Genomic DNA, 18,470 nt, shown 5'->3' on the forward strand with positions numbered 1-18,470 from the left:
AATAAGTTCAATCTTTTAGGAAAGCTGTTGAGCATTATCTTCTGCATTACCCCTTTTAGACTCTTAATTTAAAGCAACAATAACACAAAAGAACTTTTAAGATGAACTCCAGCTCCCGAAACCCCCACATGCTGACACTGTAACTTCTGTGAGCTTAATCACCAGGTGGCACATTACTGCCACCACCAGGGCACTGTTTGTTTACTAACTGCTCACTTGCATAAGCTTTTCCAGGAAAAGGCTTTGTCAGGAGGGAGGCAAGAGACCACAGGAGGATGCTAGGGGTGAAAGGGAGAAAGTGTGCTCTCCTGGTCAGAGGAAGAGGCCAGAGGGGAGAATGGGCATCCTTGGAGTAAGACAGCCCATTTGTCATCATAAACGCTAAGCTTCTGGTATATACAGAGCTTTCAACTTTGATAGAGATTCCTTTTCTGAGATTCTAAAAGCAAATGAGAAACTAAAAACATGGACATAGAGGGAATCTTACAGTACTGTCTGGCATGTTATTTGAAATACAGGATAAAGCTCATCAGAATTAGAATAGGTTTTCTGAACCATACCTGATCCATTGCTATGTATGCAGGTAACATCTCTGGGGTCTCCTGAGTCACACATTCGTAGAGCACTGAAGAGAAGAGATCCAGAAGCTCCTGTTTCTGTGGAAAGCCAGAATCTTTTTGTAGCACATCAATGTATATTCCGAAATCAAATCAAAGAACAACTGTACAGTCACTATGATGGCCCATTCTGACATTCTGCAGTGAATGATATAAAAGGGTAAAAAAGGCTAGGTCTTTATAAAATCAGAGTGTATGCAATATTAAACACCAATAAAAATACAATCAAAATTAAGTTCCAAGAAACACTTAAGGCTCTCAGTGCTATGGAGGAGAGGAATGAAAGAAGCTGGGTAAAATGAACAGACAGGACATCACAGAGCTATGCCGTGGGGTGGGCTGGCGAGAACAGGATCCAGAAGGGGCGCCCAGCAGCCACCAAGATGCAGCAGAAGCACTGAGCGCAGGTTTGGGGCGGTGACACAGCAAGCTCAGCTGGGGTCAAGGGCGGGCACAGGCTTTCAGCAGAGACCTGTGGCCTTCAGCTGAGCACAGGCCCCAGCCCTTACTGGCAATATGACCCCGGGTGTGTGACAGGTCTGAGTGGCAGTATTCCTCAGCAGGCAGTACCTATCCCCAGGGTCAGAGTTAGAATGAAAAGAATTACAAAGAATACTGAGCAGAGTGCCTAACACACAGTGAAGATTCAATAAATAAGAGGCAGGAAGGTTCTGTCATTTTACTTTCAAAACAACAATGTAAGGCAGGTTATATTATAATCCCACTTTTAGGAATTAGGAAACAACATCTCAAAAAGATTGAAAAATTTTTCCAAGGTCACGCACACTTGCAGACAATAGGCCATCAATCCCAGATCATAAAATTCCCACATGCAGTCCTTGCCAACTGAGATGATGGATAAATCAAAGAATCTACTAGCAAGCACCCTTAGAATCCTGAAGAGAACAGCTTTATGACCAACAAAAAGGGTTATAAAATAAAGAGAAACAAGAATCATTACAAGAATACATAAATACCAGTGATCAAAATTAATGTCTTGGAAATTTTAAGTTGTTTCTACTATTAAGGTAGGAAATGACTGAATTTAATAGTTTTAGACTATGAAAAACTTGTATTTGCCAAACAAAAATCATTCAATGTGCCTAAGGCATGTCATCAAAGACAGATAAGGATATTTTGGATTTTTTTTGGTGGTCTGCAGATAGAAACAAAGCCTAGTCTTGGAGCTAAGCAAACCACATAATACATACCTGCCCAACGTTCACAGTTGGTTTGCAGAAATATTCAGCAAATGACAGAAGTGCTGGATCAGAAGTGAATGTGGAAATTGTTTCAGGCTAAAAAAATAAAGAACAAGTATACGTGAGATAATAAAGATTCTTTTCATTACTACTCAAATTGTACGCAACTGTAATCTACTTTTTTTCACACAATGTTTTCACAATACCCAAGGCTGCTAGAGCTTCATCAACCTGTTGGGTTGAAAGTTTTTGTTTTCTTTTTTAGTAATATCAGCTTACTTATCCTTTTTTTTGTACATGCCCATCCCAAACTCCCTCACTATCCCTTCCTCCTATCTTTCTCACTGGCAACCATAAGCGCGTTCTTGAAGACTCTGAGTCTGGTTCTGTTTTTTAAGTTCATTTGTATTACTTCCTTTCAGATTAAACATATAAGGGATGTCATTCCTAAGAAATATATTGCACAAGCTACCATGAGCTACTGATTTATCAAAGGGCAGATTAAAAACAGGTGTTTCTTACAGAAGTCACCCCAAAAAGGTTTTCCCTTCCTTCTTAAACTAACTGAAAGGCAAACTAGAAACTAGAGTTATTACTGAACAGATTAAGCAAAAAAGATTATCACTCTAACAAGCCACTCACAGAAAGACAAATGCTGTCATAAGGTCACTAGAGTCATGAAACAGAAAGTACAATGGTAGCTGCCAGGGGCTGGGGAGAAGGGAATGGGGAGTCAGTGTCAATGGGGTCAGAGATGCAGCTCTGCAAGACAAAGACAGTCTCGGAGATGGATGGTGGTAATGGCAGCACAGCGATACGAATGTACTTTGTACCAAAGAACTATACACTTAAAAGGGGGTAAGCCAGTATGTTTTATGTTATGTGTATTTTACAACTAAAAAAATTGGGAAAAAAGGGTGACAAGGAATATCACTCAAGGTTCAAGACTGAAAATGGAATATGAAGGTTTTACCATTTTCTACTGAGGTTTATATTTTTACTTCTGAACTCCCGGCAGGCAGGAAATGGAGATGGTCTTTTAATTTTCATACACTTGCCCCATGAAAACTCAAGCCTAAACTTATCTATTTTCTTTACAAACTGGATTAGGGTCTTTGAGATGGGCCTTGGTTTATATCGGGCTTATATTGGGCTTCCCTGATAGTTCAGTTGGTAAAGAATCCACCTGCAGTGCAGGAGACCCCAGTTCAATTCCTGGGTCGGGAAGATCCCCTGGAGAAGGGAAAGGCTATCCACTCCAGTATTCTGGCCTGGAGAATTCCATGGATTGTATAGTCCATGGGGTCGCAAAGAGTCAGACATAGCTGAGTGACTTTCACTTTCATTCACTTTGGTTTAGTGCTAATTAGCAATAGTGCAAATTCAAGTTAAACTTTGCCCAAAAATCCTTTTGAATACTGACAAAATTCAGTATTTTCAGTGACAAAATTCACTGATGTCAACTACTTCAATTGATTCTCTGGAAACTATAATAAAGACTCAGTCATAAGAACTCAAAAGTGCTACCTTGCAAAAAAATTTTTTTTATTTTTCCCATGAATTAAGTAAATCTTAATGGATCTGAGGATTAACTATTAAGCTACGTTCCTTTTAGCGTTAAGATATATTTTGACTGTGAGTTCTGGCAGATGGCCTGTATTTGATAACAGCTGTCACATGAAACAGCCAACAGGCCCCAGGTCATTCAGTCTTCATAATCTGCTGTGATTAGTGAGTGGATCTACCTAAACAGTACCATAAATGTTATGACAGAAGTATATGCTTTGGGTGGACTAGTAGGATTTGAACCTATTCCCTCTCGTTGTTCAACTTTGGTTTCTGTTTTAATTGAGATATAATTGATATATAACAGTTTATTAGTTACAGGTGTACAACAATTATTTGATATCTGTATATACTGACAAATGACAACCACAAGTCTAGTTAACATCCATCATCACAGTTAGTTACAATCTTTTTTTCTTCTGATGAGACTATCCTTTAGTTTTTACCAGTCACACTACCTTGAAGGCCCGAGCTTCAGAGTTCCTGTTAGCTACAGTCTGGGCCAATAAACTTTGCCACCCCATTGGATCTTCTTTGTAGGAGAGTTGACCTGCTCTGAGCTTAACATATAAAACCCCATCCTTGGAAAGAATGGACCTGAAAGAAAACAAGAATGGATTTAATACGAGGTGTTACTGGGAGTTGTTGCCTGGAAATGTAGTTCCCAATACTATGTTCACATGAGATAAAGTTTTCACCACTTTCTGCTATGTGATTATTTATTGTGTTGAAACTAAACCAGTCCCTACAAGTCATAATCAAGTTCTGCTTTTCTCTGTGTCAAGATTCAAGGAACCTATTAAATAAGGTGGCATTCTGACTATTTGCTCAAGTATGACTTTCAAAGGAGATATTTTATCTAATATGTATTCCCTTAAATATCTACTGATTTGTTTACAGCAAAAAGAAAAAGATGCTGCAAATCTAAAGACAGAATAATACAAAAAGCAGCTACTTACAGTCTGGAAGAAAGAGAAATGAGGATGATACTGTAAAAACTGTTACAAATTGTTAAACTTTATGCGAATTTAAAGACTTAATTTACATGCTAACTGAAGTGTAAAAATTATTAGCACACTCTGTTCATCAAAGTAATTATCTGCATATGACCATGTCCAACCAAAAGCAATCAAACATCATCTTAATTTTATGAGAGCCATCTAACCAGAAAATGGTAGAGAGATGCAACAGGAGATGTGACCTGCCAAACACCAGCTGTCACAAAGTTCCCTCTGTGGATATATCAATCAGCTTCATTTTCTTAAATTAAATCTTTCATTATTGCTCCAAAATACAATTCCATGACTGTCCCAATTTAAGTCACTCAAGTTTCTCAGTGAATTAATAATTAGGGTTTGACTTCTGAATGTTAAATTTTACTTCCTACTACGGACTTTTTCAAAGAGAGAGACTATCTTCTTCAACACGCTACATATCGTCCTGGATGAGATGAAAGGGTGACAAGGAGCATTTCACATAATTATCATCATTCATACCTTCCCATATATTTCTATTCCGTTCACAGACACATCTGAGAAATTCAAAGCACTTACTTCAAGTGTTGCGTTCCCTTGCTTAAATCTATGAGCAGTTCCCAGTATCTTGGGCCTTTAACTTTAATCTGCCAAGATAAATGTAAACAGTCAATCCAATCCTGGGGAAGTGTTAGTAGATAACATGAAAGCCATGCTTCTCAGAGAAAATGAGAATAAACTGGGCTAGAAAGAGATGGCGAGAGGTTAACACGCCCATTTCCAAGTGAACACGTGAGTCATCTCTCAGGCCACCTCAGCACTCAGTAAAGAGCTCCCAGTGGTGACCCTCTCTCTTCCTCAGGACTATTCCTCCTGCTGCTGCTTGCCCGTTTCTTAGAGAACAGTGAGAACGCACAGGCTTTTCTTGGGCTATCTTTAATGCTATGTTATTCTGGTTGAATTTACCCCTTGATAAATCCCTCTATTCATATCCTACTCACCTGTTTTAAAAGGTGGAGTTCTGGAAGAAGGGTGGGAGCCATCAATTCTTCTTTGGTTTGTTCATACCACTGAGTGCCCTTCACGAATAGAAGAGTCACCATTTACTATATAGTTAGGGGAAAAGTACAAACAACGTTCACCACTCTATGCTCTCCCTCCCCCGCAGGTTGGAGACAGCCTGTCAACAGCACACAGCCCTCTCTGACACTCCAGTCTGACGGGGCTGCCCCCTGCCGCCCTTGGCAGGGCCTGCACCACCCGCCAGGGCTCCGAGCCCACGCGCCACCGGCCAGCAGCCCTGCGCCTCTGCCCTTGCAGGAGGCTTCTGGCTTCCTGCACACCATCTTCTCTGCCAGGAACGTGCTCGGCCCGGCTGGCGAATCTCAGTCCAAACGCCGTGTCTACCATGATGGCCTCCCAACTGCCAGGAATGCTGGATAAGAGCACGTGTCAGCTCCCCCGGCCCCACACAAGCCTCCAATTATCGCAGGCTTCTCTTACTGAATCCAAGCCTAACTCTTCAGTGACAGACATTCCTTAAGGAAAATGACAGTCACCTCAACTTTGTATCCCAGAACCTAGCAGTTATGGGGTTTGTTATTTTTTTGTTTTCCTGTTTGTTTTGATCACACCACATGGCTCATGGGATCTCAGTTTCCTGACTAGGGATTAAACCCATGCCATAGCAGTGAAAGCTCAAAATCTTAACCACTAGGCCACCAGGGAACTCCCTAGCACAGTTCTGATACTCAGAAGGTACCAAACAATTTTCTGAAGGGAGGATGTGCATGCATGCTCAGTCGTGTCCGACTCTTTATGACCCCATGGACTCCTCCTCTTATGACGCCAGGCTCCTCTGTCCATGGGATTTTCCAGGCAAGAACACTGGACTGGGTTGCCATTTCCTTCTCCAGGGGATTTTCCTGACCCAAGAATCGACCCCACGTCTCCTATGTCTCCTGCATTGCCAGATGAACTCTTTACCACTGAGCCACTTGAGAAGCCCAGAAGGACGGATCTAATGACTTATAATCTATCCATGCACGTAAATCAAAGCTCTCATCACATACTCTGAAGCACTATGCTGACATCCAAAAATTATTCTAACTCCCTTCATTTTTTGGAATGCTACTCTCAGCTATGTAAAGGTAACAGGGACATTTACAAAATACAAGCTCTAAAAACCAAAAAGCGGCTGACGGCCCCTAAACTATTACATCTGAAGGCTATAAATGAGCCTTAACGGCCTGGCAGGATATACATTAACTGTGCAGGCTTCAATTTTTAGGAGAACTCAACTCACTGTTGTCATCTTTTAAAGGACAATGCTTTCAAAATACTTTGATGTGCAAAGATGGATAAGTGGCCAAAAAAAAAAACAACAAAGCAACAGAGGGAGAGAGCTACCTTATAGGTCACTTCTAAGAGGGCGTAGCAGGGCATGTTTGTGTCCACATCCACGGGCACCAGGAGTCTGGGTTCTGCAGCCAGCACGTACAGGTGCCGGAGAGCCTGGAGGTGATACCTGTTTATGGAAAACACAAAAGGCCGTAACAACAGGAGACAGCACAGCAGCCTACGAGCTGAGGCACATCAGAGCGGAGTGATACCCATCCAGGACGGAAGTCCTAAAGGACGATGATGAGATTCAATTAAAACATAATAGAGAAATTCTCTTTATAAATTATACAGAGTGAAGTAAGCCAGAAAGAAAAACACCAATACAGTATACTAACACATATGTATGGAATTTAGAAAGATGGTAATGATAACCCTGTATGCGCGACAGCAAGAGAGACACAGATGTATAGAACAGTCTTCTGGACTCTGTGGGAGAGGGCGAGGGCGGGATGATTTAGGAGAATAGCACTGAAACATGTAAATTATCATATGTGAAACGAATCGCCAGTCCAGGTTCGATGCATGAGACAGGGTGCTCGGGGCTGGTGCACTGGGATGACCCTGAGGGATGGGATGGGGAGGGAGGCGGGAGGGGGGATCAGGATGGGGAACACATGTACACCCATGGCGGGTTCAAGTCAGTGTATGGCAAAACCGATACAATGTTGTAAAGTAAAACAAATCAATTAATTAAAAAAAGAAATTAGAGACATGCGACCCTTGACCCAAAAATTCTCTCCTGAGAAAAACTGGTGTGTGGTAGTTAGAGAGGCTCTTGGTGCTTATCGCCAAGCTGTCCTGTCTAAAACAGCTGACGCTGTGACCAGCGCCATATGTGAGGGCAGCTCTTTCTTACTGTTGCTCAGTTGCAAAGTCACGTCGGACTCTTCACAACCCCACGGACTGCAGGATGCCAGGCTCCTCTGTCCTCCACTGTTTCCTGGAGTTTGCTCAAAGTCATGGCCACTGAGTCGGTGATGCTATCTAACCATCCCCCTTGTACCCTAGTCGAAAGCTGACTTCCAACAACTCAAAACAATCTTCCCTAAACTTGCAAGTAAGAGACCACTCATCAGAGTTATACGAATTTAACAATATTCTTATGCACCATCTATCATTAAAGTTTGGACCTCAGAGATTCCCTGGCAGTTAACACTCAGTGCTTCCAATGCAGGGGGTGTGAGTTTGATCCCTGGTCAGGGAACTAATATCCCACATGTGGTGTGGTGAGGCCAAAGAAATTTTAAGAAAGAAAGTGCAGTTTGGACTTCACATCAGGCTACTTCTGTGAAGGTGGTCTTCCCGTCGTGACTGGCTGCACGTGACACTGTAGTTGAGTGACGGCTCAGTTACTGTGGGCCCCCCTCTCTTGCGCCTTCCCGGGCAGACCACTGGGGCTGCCTGCAGATGAGCTCTCAGAGCGTCCTGGATGTCAGAGCTGCTGTGTTATCAGACGGCTTCTCCATGCGTAGGGTTCTACTCATTACTGCCATTTCTAAACTAATTCTTTGCTGCATTTTCTTGTCCCTTCTTTGCCAGTTAAACAAAACTTCTTAGCATTCAAAGAGGGAGCAAACGGAATTCATACAGACATTGCCACTAAATCAGATAAATTCCTCTCTCAGAATTAAATACTTTGGCCAAAGTGTATTCAGTTTCTCCTGCTTCTATCTTCTGCATGATGAGTTTTTCCCTAATGATACCCCTGGTCTGGCCTACTTCTGGGTTTAGAGCAGTTCAACTGACTGGAGAATGGGAGAAGGCTGGTCAGGAATCAGAAGCCCAAAGTTCTCTTCTGGCTTAATATTTTGCGAGAAAAGCTTTTTAAAAAGATTTACCCAGGAAGATGACTAAGTTTAAGAACAGAGTATAGCGAATTTGGAAATGAGTCCATGGAGCCAAAACACCATCAGATGACTCCCCTCCCCCAAGATAACTGAAGAAAGGCCACGTGAGGAACACCCTAGGCTCACCGGTTGTCAGTGCTGTGAGCTGGGAAGTGGGGGTAGAGGGCACACAGGAGGGCGGCGATGGACGAGTCTGACGTGCTCAGAGAGTACCTGCGGAACAAACGCGGAGGGACAGGCATTACTCATCACACAGCGCAAACCTTCAGCTTTCACAGCGGACTTGAGACGGGAAACTGGGGTCTCGTGGCAAGGTCCACTGATGAAACTAATGCATTGATCACTGTGGTTGCGTCATCAATGGGAACATTTTAGTCAGTCCTTAAGCCATTTCAACATCATCTACTATTTAAAGCAGAAGTGACACATCACAAATGTTACACTTCAAAACTTAACATGAGAAAGCAAAGTTCTGACCTAAAAGAGAACAGCGGTGAGAACAATGAGTGCAACTGTAGAGATTACAGATACTGAAAAAGTCATGTGTAAAGTACACTGATTTCTTCTCCAGTTTTATATATACCTGTTAATAGAATGCTGAAACTTACTTCTAAACATACAGTGTTTTTTCTTACTGGGTATCTCAAACACTTTTTTCCTTTCTATAAAGCATAGGCATTTCCTTAGAATGCTAGATTAAATAAAACAGGCAAAAGCTATCATTAAAAAGTTACAATGAATGAATAAACAACTATTCCGTGAAAAACAAGCTTTTGTTCATTATCGGTATGATAAACTTATCTTATAAAGGCCATACACTCTTAGTAAAGTAAAACCTTTTGAGATTTTCCTTAAATTAATATTTTACTGTTGCTTTAATTCAGTATGGCAAACAGGATGACTGAAGTTTTGTTTTTTCCTGCAAACATTCTGAAATAAAGACGATTCTGGACATCACATAGAGCCCCTGCCGTCACTGCTCCATATGCATACTTTTATTACACACATACATGGAGACATCCCCATATTGCGTTCCCTAGTTCTTTTAATAATTAGGGTATCAAGTAAGAATTCAGTATTTATTATACACATATATATTTTATGAAGAAGAGATTTCAAAATTTAAAACACGGAAATACATCTATTTTGACATGAGCATAAGCTGGGCCATTTTCTCTTTACCATTCTGATAAATCCAAAGATAAACATTAGATACCAATGTTAGAAACTTTGAGATTATGCATAAGGGTTAACTGTGCTAAGAGAAATGTAAACCTTGTCATAGAGTACACACAATCACTCAAAGATAAAACAATCACTAGAAGAGCAGCAGCAGAACGGGCAGAATGGGAGAAAACTACTCAATATGAAAGCAGAGCAAGCAGGGTCCTACGGCATGTGATGACAAACATGAGACTGAGCAAGAGAATAAGATGAATAAGACGCTTATTTTGAGAGGAAAATATATTTTAAAAAGTAGAATTTTATGATAGTATTTCCTTAACCATCCTTAGTTTTAAACAACTAAAAGATAAAACTTCTACAAAATGTGTCAAAAGGAAATGAATGCACATCTTTAAAACTCTTGACTTTTTGTACTTCTGGAAGAGTGAGTTCCAATGTTTAAATTCACTCTCAATAGTATAAAATAACTACTGACTTACAGATTTCGTGTCAGTTGTCCAAGGTCACATACTCTAGAGCTAAATAAATGAAAGGATAACACTATACTCATAGGCTTTAAGATTCAATGATGTCAGATTTCAGTTCCTCCAAACCAGTGGAAAGATTCAATGCAATTCCGATCAATATTTAATCATGTTATTTAGTTTGGAAAAATCACAAACAAATTCCACTATTTACATAAAATGTAGAGAGCCAAGAACAGAAAAATATATTTTCGAAGAACAAAGCTCACTTTGGAGGATTTACTCTACTGGATATCAAGACTTATTTTAAAAACTACAATAATTAAGTCAACTGTGGTACTGTGCCAGTATAGAAAAATAGACAACTGAATATAACAGCCCAGAAACAAACACATGTACACGGACACTTAATTTACAACAAAGGTGGTACTGCCAAAGAGGGGAGAAACGGTAACTTTTTGTCAACAGCAGAGTGTCAAGTGGGGGTGGGCAGGGACACAGAAAATCAGTTCTGAAATCCGAATGTGAATGGAAAGGCTGAAAACTTCTAGAAGATAAATAAGAGAATATCTTCATTTCTGGTGGGTAAGGAAATACTTCATCAAAAGGACAAAAAAATACAAACCATCAAAGAAAAATATTAATAATTTTGTTCATCAAAAGATAACATTAAGAGAGTTAAAAGGTAAGCCACAGAAGAGAAGATAACTACAACATAAAGAACTAACAAAGGTCTTGGAATCAAAATGATAAACTAATATGGAACAGTCAAATTAATAGAAACAGAAAGTACAACAGTGTTTGCCAGGAGATTGGGCAAGGAGGGGAAATGAGGAGTACTTGCTTAGGGGGTACAGAGTTCTGGAGTACATCAAGGCTGTATATTGTCACCCTGCTCATTTAACTTATATGCAGAGTACATCATGAGAAACGCTGGGCTGGATGAAGCACAAGCTGGAATTAAGATTGCTGGGAGAAATATCAATAACCTCAGGTATGCAGATGACACCACCCTTATGACAGAAAGTAAAGAAGAACTAAAGAGCCTCTGGATGAAAGTGAAAGAGGAGAGTGGAAAAAGTTGGCTTCAAACTCAACATTCAGAAAACTAAGATCATGGCATCTGGTCCCATCACTTCACAGCAAATAGATGGGGAAACAATGCAAACAGTGGCTGACTTTATTTTGGGGGGCTCCAAAATCACTGCACATGGTGATTGCAGTCATGAAATCAAAAGACGCTTACTCCTTGGAAGGAAAGTTATGACCAACCTAGATAGCATATTAAAAAGCAGAGACATTACTTTTGTCAACAAAGGTCCATCTAGTCAAGGCTATGGTTTTTCCGGAAGTCATGTATGGGTGTGAGAGTTGGGACTATAAAGAAAGCTGAGCACCGAAGTATTGATGCTTTTGAACTGCTGTGTTGGAGAATATTCTTGAGAGTCCCTTGGACTGCAAGGAGATTCAACCAGTCCATCCTAAAGGAGATCAGTCCTGGGTGTGCATTGTAAGGACTGATGCTGAAGCATCATTGGAAGCATCATTGGAAGGACTGATGCTCTTCACACACATCAGGCCAATACTTTGGCCATCTGATGAGAAGAGCTGACTCATTTGAAAAGACCCTGATGCTGGGAAAGCTTGAGGGCAGGAGAAGGGGACGACAGAGGATGAGATGGTTGGATGGCATCACTGACTCAAAGAACAAAGGAGTTTGAGTAAGCTCCGGGAGTTGGTGATGGACAGGGAGGCCTGGCGTGCTGCAGTCCATGGGGTGGCAAAGAGTCGGACACGACTGCACGACTGAACTGAACTGATAGCGTTTCAGTTTTGCAAAATGAAAAGGCTTTGGAGATTGGTTGTACAACAATGTGGGTATATCTAATATTACTGACTATACATTTAAAAACAGTTAAGATGATTAATTTTATGTACATTAAACCACAAATAAAAATTTTTTAATGAATAAACCAATATGAAAATGGGTAGCAAGAGATTTGGCCATCACCAAAGGACATTTTCAGTTGGCCATCAAAGCTACAAAAAGGTGCCACATACCATTATTCAAGAAAGTGGAAATTAAAAACAAAATGAGATACTACTACCCAATGGCTAAAATAAAGGCTAAAAACAGCAAGTGATTACCAGGATGGGGAGTAACTGGAAATTTATATGATGCTGATGGTTATATAAAATGGTAAAACCACTTTGGAGTACTGATGGCATTATCCACTGAAATATAAAAGACATACACACCCAATGACCCAGTTCTGCTCACAGATCTGTACACAACAAAATCAAAAACATGTACAAGAATATTCCTAACAGTTTCAAACTAGAAAACAAGCATATCCATCACTAACAGAGCAAATGAATAACTGTGGTATAACCATACAGTGGGATTCAATAGCACTGAAACATGAATAAACACTATCTGCAACATGAATGAATCTCAAACACAATGCTGAGCTAAAGAATTAAAGTACGTAAGGACATAGTATATGATTCCATTTTAATTTCAAAACCAGTCTAAAGTGCTAGAAGCCTACAGGGCAGTTATGTTTGGGCAGAATAAAGTAACAGTAAATTGGAAGGGGTACAGCAGTTGGAGATGGATATTCTGAGTGACATCTTGCTCTATGGAAGATCTAAGAGATTCTCAAATTGTAGGTAGTTCATTAAGTCATGCCCCTATGACTTGCACAGTATTCTGTAAGTGTATTTTATCCAAAACAGATCATTAAAAGCCAGGGAAGTCATATAAAAGGATGAGGTGGTCAGGAATGACAGGTGCTAGAAAGAGAGCAAGAAAACTGAAACCAGCAAATCTCACAGGCTTTGGTGACTGACAGTGTTCATGCCTTTTATGAGACAGCAATTTAGTAGAAGTTAAAATCATTCAAAAGTGGGGAACAAGAAGTGATACAATGAAGCACTGAGTACAGACTCTTCTGAGAAAGGCAGTGATGCCACATGCATTAGAGAGAGGACGGTAACTCTCCTAAAGAAGAAAAAAGCTAGTCGCACAGTCGTGCCCAACTCTTTGTGATCCCATGGACTGCAGCCCACCAGGTCCCGGGCCCATGGATTCTCCAGGCAAGACTACTAGAATGTGTGCCATTCCCTCTCCAGGGGATCTTCCTGACCCAGGGATTGAACCCAGGTCTCCTGCATTGCAGACAAATTCTTCACCAACTGAGCTACTAGGGAAGCCCCCCATGGTGGGGCATAAATTAACTGACGGTTAAACTATATTACCTGCCTCCTCCCAAAAACAGAAGTCCGAGGGCCATGTGATGGGCTAAGTGGAAGCCATAGTTCATTTCACCTCCTGTCTTCATGTGTAAGAAGCGACAAAGCTGCAGAACCTTCAGGTTCCCCGAGCCAGCCATCACCATGGCAAGAGACAGCAGGACCACGCTCAGGCAAGTCTCCAGGTTGTAAGGGCCTGTCTGGGGACAGAGGAGACGACACCCACATCAGTGTGCTAGTTTATCACCAAGACTAAAGCACCAGCATTAGGCTACAGATGCTCACAACTTAAAAACTGAAAAAACATTTTCTCTGATTATGACATTTAAGTTCCAGGTGGAAAATTCAGACAATAGGTATCAAGAAGGAAATAACAGTTACTTGGAATACTAAAAGTCATAAACATTTTGGCTTTTCCCCCAAATCTTACCTATAGTATCTATCTTTTAAATGCAAATGAGATATTATTACATATAGTATTTTTAAGTTTTTAATCTATTTTATTATAAGCAATCTTCACTAGTAAAAATTCTTACACAACATGCTGTTGATAGCTCCTCTATATAACAATGCAGATATACCATAGTCCACTTTTTGACTATTTTTAGATTTTTTTGATGCTGCCAACTTTCTAATATAAATAATGTTAATTAAATGTGCTTTTTTAACCAGGATATAAAACCTTGTGGTCTTACTATCATCAGAGCAGCAATCCTCAATAGCAACTGTATTTTTTCTAGGTAATTTCTCCAACAAGCAGTTATCAACATTTAGTATTGAGAATGGCATAAGATATGACAATCCATGAAGGTCATGGCTTTTCTTAATTATTCTCTCATCATAAGAAATAAATGCCTTTAAGGGTAGTCACATTCTCAACTAACTAATATCCCAGAACTAAAATACAAAGATGAGCCAAAGCCTCAAATCTCCCATTCTAAATTCAAAGACTGTATAGATATCTGGCAACACATAAGTAGTTGAATTGTCCGTGAATTTTCTTCAAGTTTAATTTTATTCCCAAGGAGAACCATCATAAAAAGACTTACTACAGAAGCATTAGGTGCAGACAAATAAGTCATAAAATCTTTTGCAAATTTATGCTGGAAAAAAACAAAAGAAAAAATTTTAGGTTAAAAGATGCATACTAAGGCTCTGTAAAAAACAGAACAGAACAGAGTAGATAAAGATATTTCTTACCAGACAGTTAAATGCTGATAAGTTTTCTGAGCCAGCAAATCGAAAACCCAGAGACAAACAAGCTCCTGCAATGATGTAGACATGTGCCTGCCTGAAAACAGATCACAACAGATTGAAATACTCTCCTTGCTTTGCTTTAAAATTCATTATTACTATCATCTGGGGACGCAAATAATAAATACTCCTGTTCTCTAAATTAGTTTATTTCTGGGAATGCTCAAATGTGCCTATACTCAATCAACTGGGCAGGTTTCCATCTGCTTTACTTCAGCAGAAGCACCATGTGGCTCTAGCTGATAAAGTCTGCCTCATGCCTGCACTGTCTCATATGCAGCAAAAGACGATAATTTCTAACAATCACTGAGAATATTTTTAATGAAAAGGATAAAAAAGGAATGTACACAAGTTAAATCTCTGACACTGTTTTATGAGGGTAAAAATTCTATGCTCTAGAGAGCGAAATAAAAAAATAAACTTCTGAACATCTGATAAACCATGGTTAGGAACATGAGGAATTTAGAATAATCACTCAAATCAAGGCCAGCATTTCTCTTGCACAATAAATTTCAACTCATTTATCTGACAGATACTGGAATAGCTAATGTATATTAGATATTTCAGGACTTACGACAAAGTTTCCAAATTCAAATCCTCTGAGCAAGGCAATTCAATCTCACTGAGAGAGATACTATTTTCTCTTATAATCTGTCAAGACAGAAAGCAGAACACTTGGATATTAACATTCAAGTTACAAGTATCCAGTAATCTGAATAATAACATACTGCTTATGGTCATATTTACGTAAGCTTTACCAAACCATCTCATTCAAAGGCCTATATTTTAATCACACTGACTGCAATCCAATTTCAGATCGAAGATGGGGCAAATACCTCAACAGGACTGAACAAATATAAACTGGACAACTTGAATATATTCTGAAGCGATAAAAGAGTAATATTTCATGCCAGTGAACTGAAATGCAAAGATGACGGCCACAGAGGAGACCTCGGGCAGGAGTGAGGGGAAGCAGCGGGAAAGTAGAAAAAAGCAGTTGGAGAGAACTCTTAACCAGAGACATATATTTCTGACTCATGAATGTTTCCAGCATCAAGCCTACCTACCTACCAAAGATAAGGTTAGTTACCATATTAATCACCCAAACTGTCAATATGCTAATTTGTTAACTATTGTTTAGAAACCCATCTCTTTCCTTTTAGTATGAACAGGAATTTATTTTTTAAAAAATACAGAGAATATCTAACTTTAAAACCACGAACTGATTTCTCTTCACTTAAATACAAATAAAAAAGATAAAGCTATATATTTTCTAAAACTTATGAATGCAAGCACATAGAAGAAAAACTATGAAGATTTATTTATTCCTGACTCTTTTTAGAAGATATTTCAGGATGCTTTCTATAATAAACCAAGAAGTATTCAGAATCGCTTATGATACAATCTTCTTATGTACTGGACACCACCAAATCAAGAAAAAACCTTGAAATACCTTCTCCCTTTCATAATCTCAATGAGGTAAGCAACTATGTTGGCTATGTAATACAGGCTGATAACTACTTCCATCTTTCTTCCTCTTGTCTTTATTTTTAACTTGGAATGTATCTACTTAGAAATTGAATGACATTCTGAAAAACTGATATAACTCCAAAGTAAGCAGTTAATATATACATGGATAACCTAATTATAACATTCACTATATAAATTAGCAATAATATCATACAGGAATCAAATATTTCTATTTTGAAAGCAGGCAGTTACAAGTTCCTTTTTATCTTCAAAAGCATATAGCCTGGCACTTAAAGGCCTAGGCTCTAATCGAAGCAGGGCCACACATTAGCCCTGGGACCACATCTGCAAAACAAGCAAAAATTATATTCCTACCTTCTAGGTTTCTGTGAGAATTAGAAGACTTAACCTACTCAAAGCTCTTAAAATTAATACCTGGCACATATTCTTTGTGTTAGCTGCTATTATTATCATTATTATAGATCTGCACCATTCCTATCACATGATCACACTTGATCATAAACCACTTAAAAGCATCACTAAGAACTTGAGTTATAATAACTGTGTGTGGGAGGCGGGGAACAGCCTAGCCCTTGTTGTCTTTTCTACAGCCTCCTAAGTTTAAAAAAAATAGTAAGAAATGTAAGGAGAAATCAAAGGGAAACATGTAATCACTTATAAGCAGGCTGAGGCGCACAGGAACGAACAAGAAAAGACCACCAAACTGCTCATTTTTTCTCCTAATCTTTATTTGGCTGTGCCAAGTCTTAGTTGTGGCATATAGGATCTTTCAGTTGCAGCATGTGGGATCTAGTTCCCTGACCAGGGATCAAACCCAGGCCCCCTGCACTGGGAGCGTGGCGTCTTAGCCACTGGACCCCTAGGGGAGTCTAAGACAAAAATCCCGAGCTCTCAGGACTTCCCTGGTGTTCAGTGGCTAAGACTCCACACGTCTGGTGCAAAAGGGGCCCAGGTTTGATCCCTGGTAGGGGAACTGGATCCCACATGCTGCAACTAAGAGTTTGCACGCCACAAATGGAGATCCTGCATGCCACAACACAAAGACCGAAGATCCCGCACGCCGCAACCGAGACCCAGCGCAACAAAATAAATATAAATAAATAGTGAAAAAAAAACATCTCAAGCTCTGAAGGCCTAACAGCTGGTTTCAGTTTTGCCCCACCTCTTACTAGCAAGGGTGGTTTTGGACCAGTCTGTCCTCTCTCAACCTAACGGTGAGGTACTGAGCTCTAGCTACTGTGTGCGAGTTGCTAGAAATGAAAGATGGAAAAGATCCGGTAGCCGGCCTTGAGGAGTCCTGACATACAATAATGAAAAGTAGTACATCGTTCCCACCCATACACTGGGGGCAATACTTGACCAATTAATAGCACAACACTGAAGAAAAAAGAAAGAAAGAAAGAAAAAGAGAAACAGGCTGCCGAGTAAAGCTTTTTTAGGAAGATGTTAGTTACTATATTTGATACATGCCTTGAGTTCAAACAAATAAGCAGTTTATAAAGTGACCTTTTTAACCCATTTTTGATGCTAAGTTGGTTCCTACAAGTGGCCCAGCTACAGAATCAATGAGATAACTGGGTGGGAGCTAGGAGAAAGTAGAGAGAGAGAGGCATATCAACCAACAGAACTGTGAACCTGTTATATACCCTACTGGGTAACCCTAATATAATAAAGACCAAATTTAAAATTATTAAGTCTGAAGTAAAAGGAATGTCAGAGAGATAACTATATTAAAGTCCAAGGACTACATTTCCACAAAATTTTTAAAAAAGAAGTTACATAAAAAAAGAACTTACATGAATTTTCACTTTCCATTTGAAAATAGTTATTTATGTACATGTTTAACCTCGCTTTGAAAACTAAAAAAACTAAACAAAACTAAACTTAGTAAACTAAAGTCTTCTCAAAATCAGTCTACATGCCAGATGCATCTTAAATGTAGCATAGAATTTAGGATGGTGTCTTGCATTTGCAAAGGATTGACAAACATATGCTGAATGAAGGAATAGAAGAAAAAGTATAATTTCATCCTACAATGTACATTTAAAAGCATACTTACCAGAAGAACTGCTACTTCTGACATCTAAATATGCAAGGAGTTAAATGTCTGCTTAACCCACGAACCATGTGACGAGGGCAGACCCAGCCCCCACAGAATTAAAGAACTCAACTGAGATTAGAACTGGCACCCAAGAGACAGGGTCTGACATTT

At 39.7% G+C, this 18,470-nt stretch overlaps 1 protein-coding gene across 3 annotated transcripts in view; it reads right to left on the reverse strand.

Annotated features, from left to right (window-relative positions):
• Positions 1 to 18,470, reverse strand: part of ANAPC1 (anaphase promoting complex subunit 1) — a 99,963-nt gene that overhangs the window by 13,948 nt on the left and 67,545 nt on the right. For 2 of the 3 annotated variants that reach the window (XM_061156053.1, XM_061156052.1), the window contains exons 35-45: positions 15,342 to 15,418; positions 14,714 to 14,804; positions 14,563 to 14,616; positions 13,520 to 13,713; positions 8,736 to 8,822; positions 6,769 to 6,886; positions 5,361 to 5,438; positions 4,939 to 5,006; positions 3,844 to 3,982; positions 1,829 to 1,915; positions 561 to 656 (exon numbers count right to left, since the gene is read on the reverse strand). In XM_061156053.1, the coding sequence (XP_061012036.1) occupies positions 561 to 656; positions 1,829 to 1,915; positions 3,844 to 3,982; positions 4,939 to 5,006; positions 5,361 to 5,438; positions 6,769 to 6,886; positions 8,736 to 8,822; positions 13,520 to 13,713; positions 14,563 to 14,616; positions 14,714 to 14,804; positions 15,342 to 15,418 (1,089 nt within the window). Of the gene's footprint in view, positions 1 to 560; positions 756 to 1,828; positions 1,916 to 3,843; positions 3,983 to 4,938; positions 5,007 to 5,360; positions 5,439 to 6,768; positions 6,887 to 8,735; positions 8,823 to 13,519; positions 13,714 to 14,562; positions 14,617 to 14,713; positions 14,805 to 15,341; positions 15,419 to 18,470 lie in introns of those variants that run through there. The other variant, XM_061156054.1, reaches the window with a different exon arrangement.

The sequence above is a fragment of the Dama dama genome, chromosome 11, assembly GCF_033118175.1.
Source record: "Dama dama isolate Ldn47 chromosome 11, ASM3311817v1, whole genome shotgun sequence".
In the NCBI taxonomy this organism is placed as follows: Eukaryota; Metazoa; Chordata; class Mammalia; order Artiodactyla; family Cervidae; genus Dama; species Dama dama.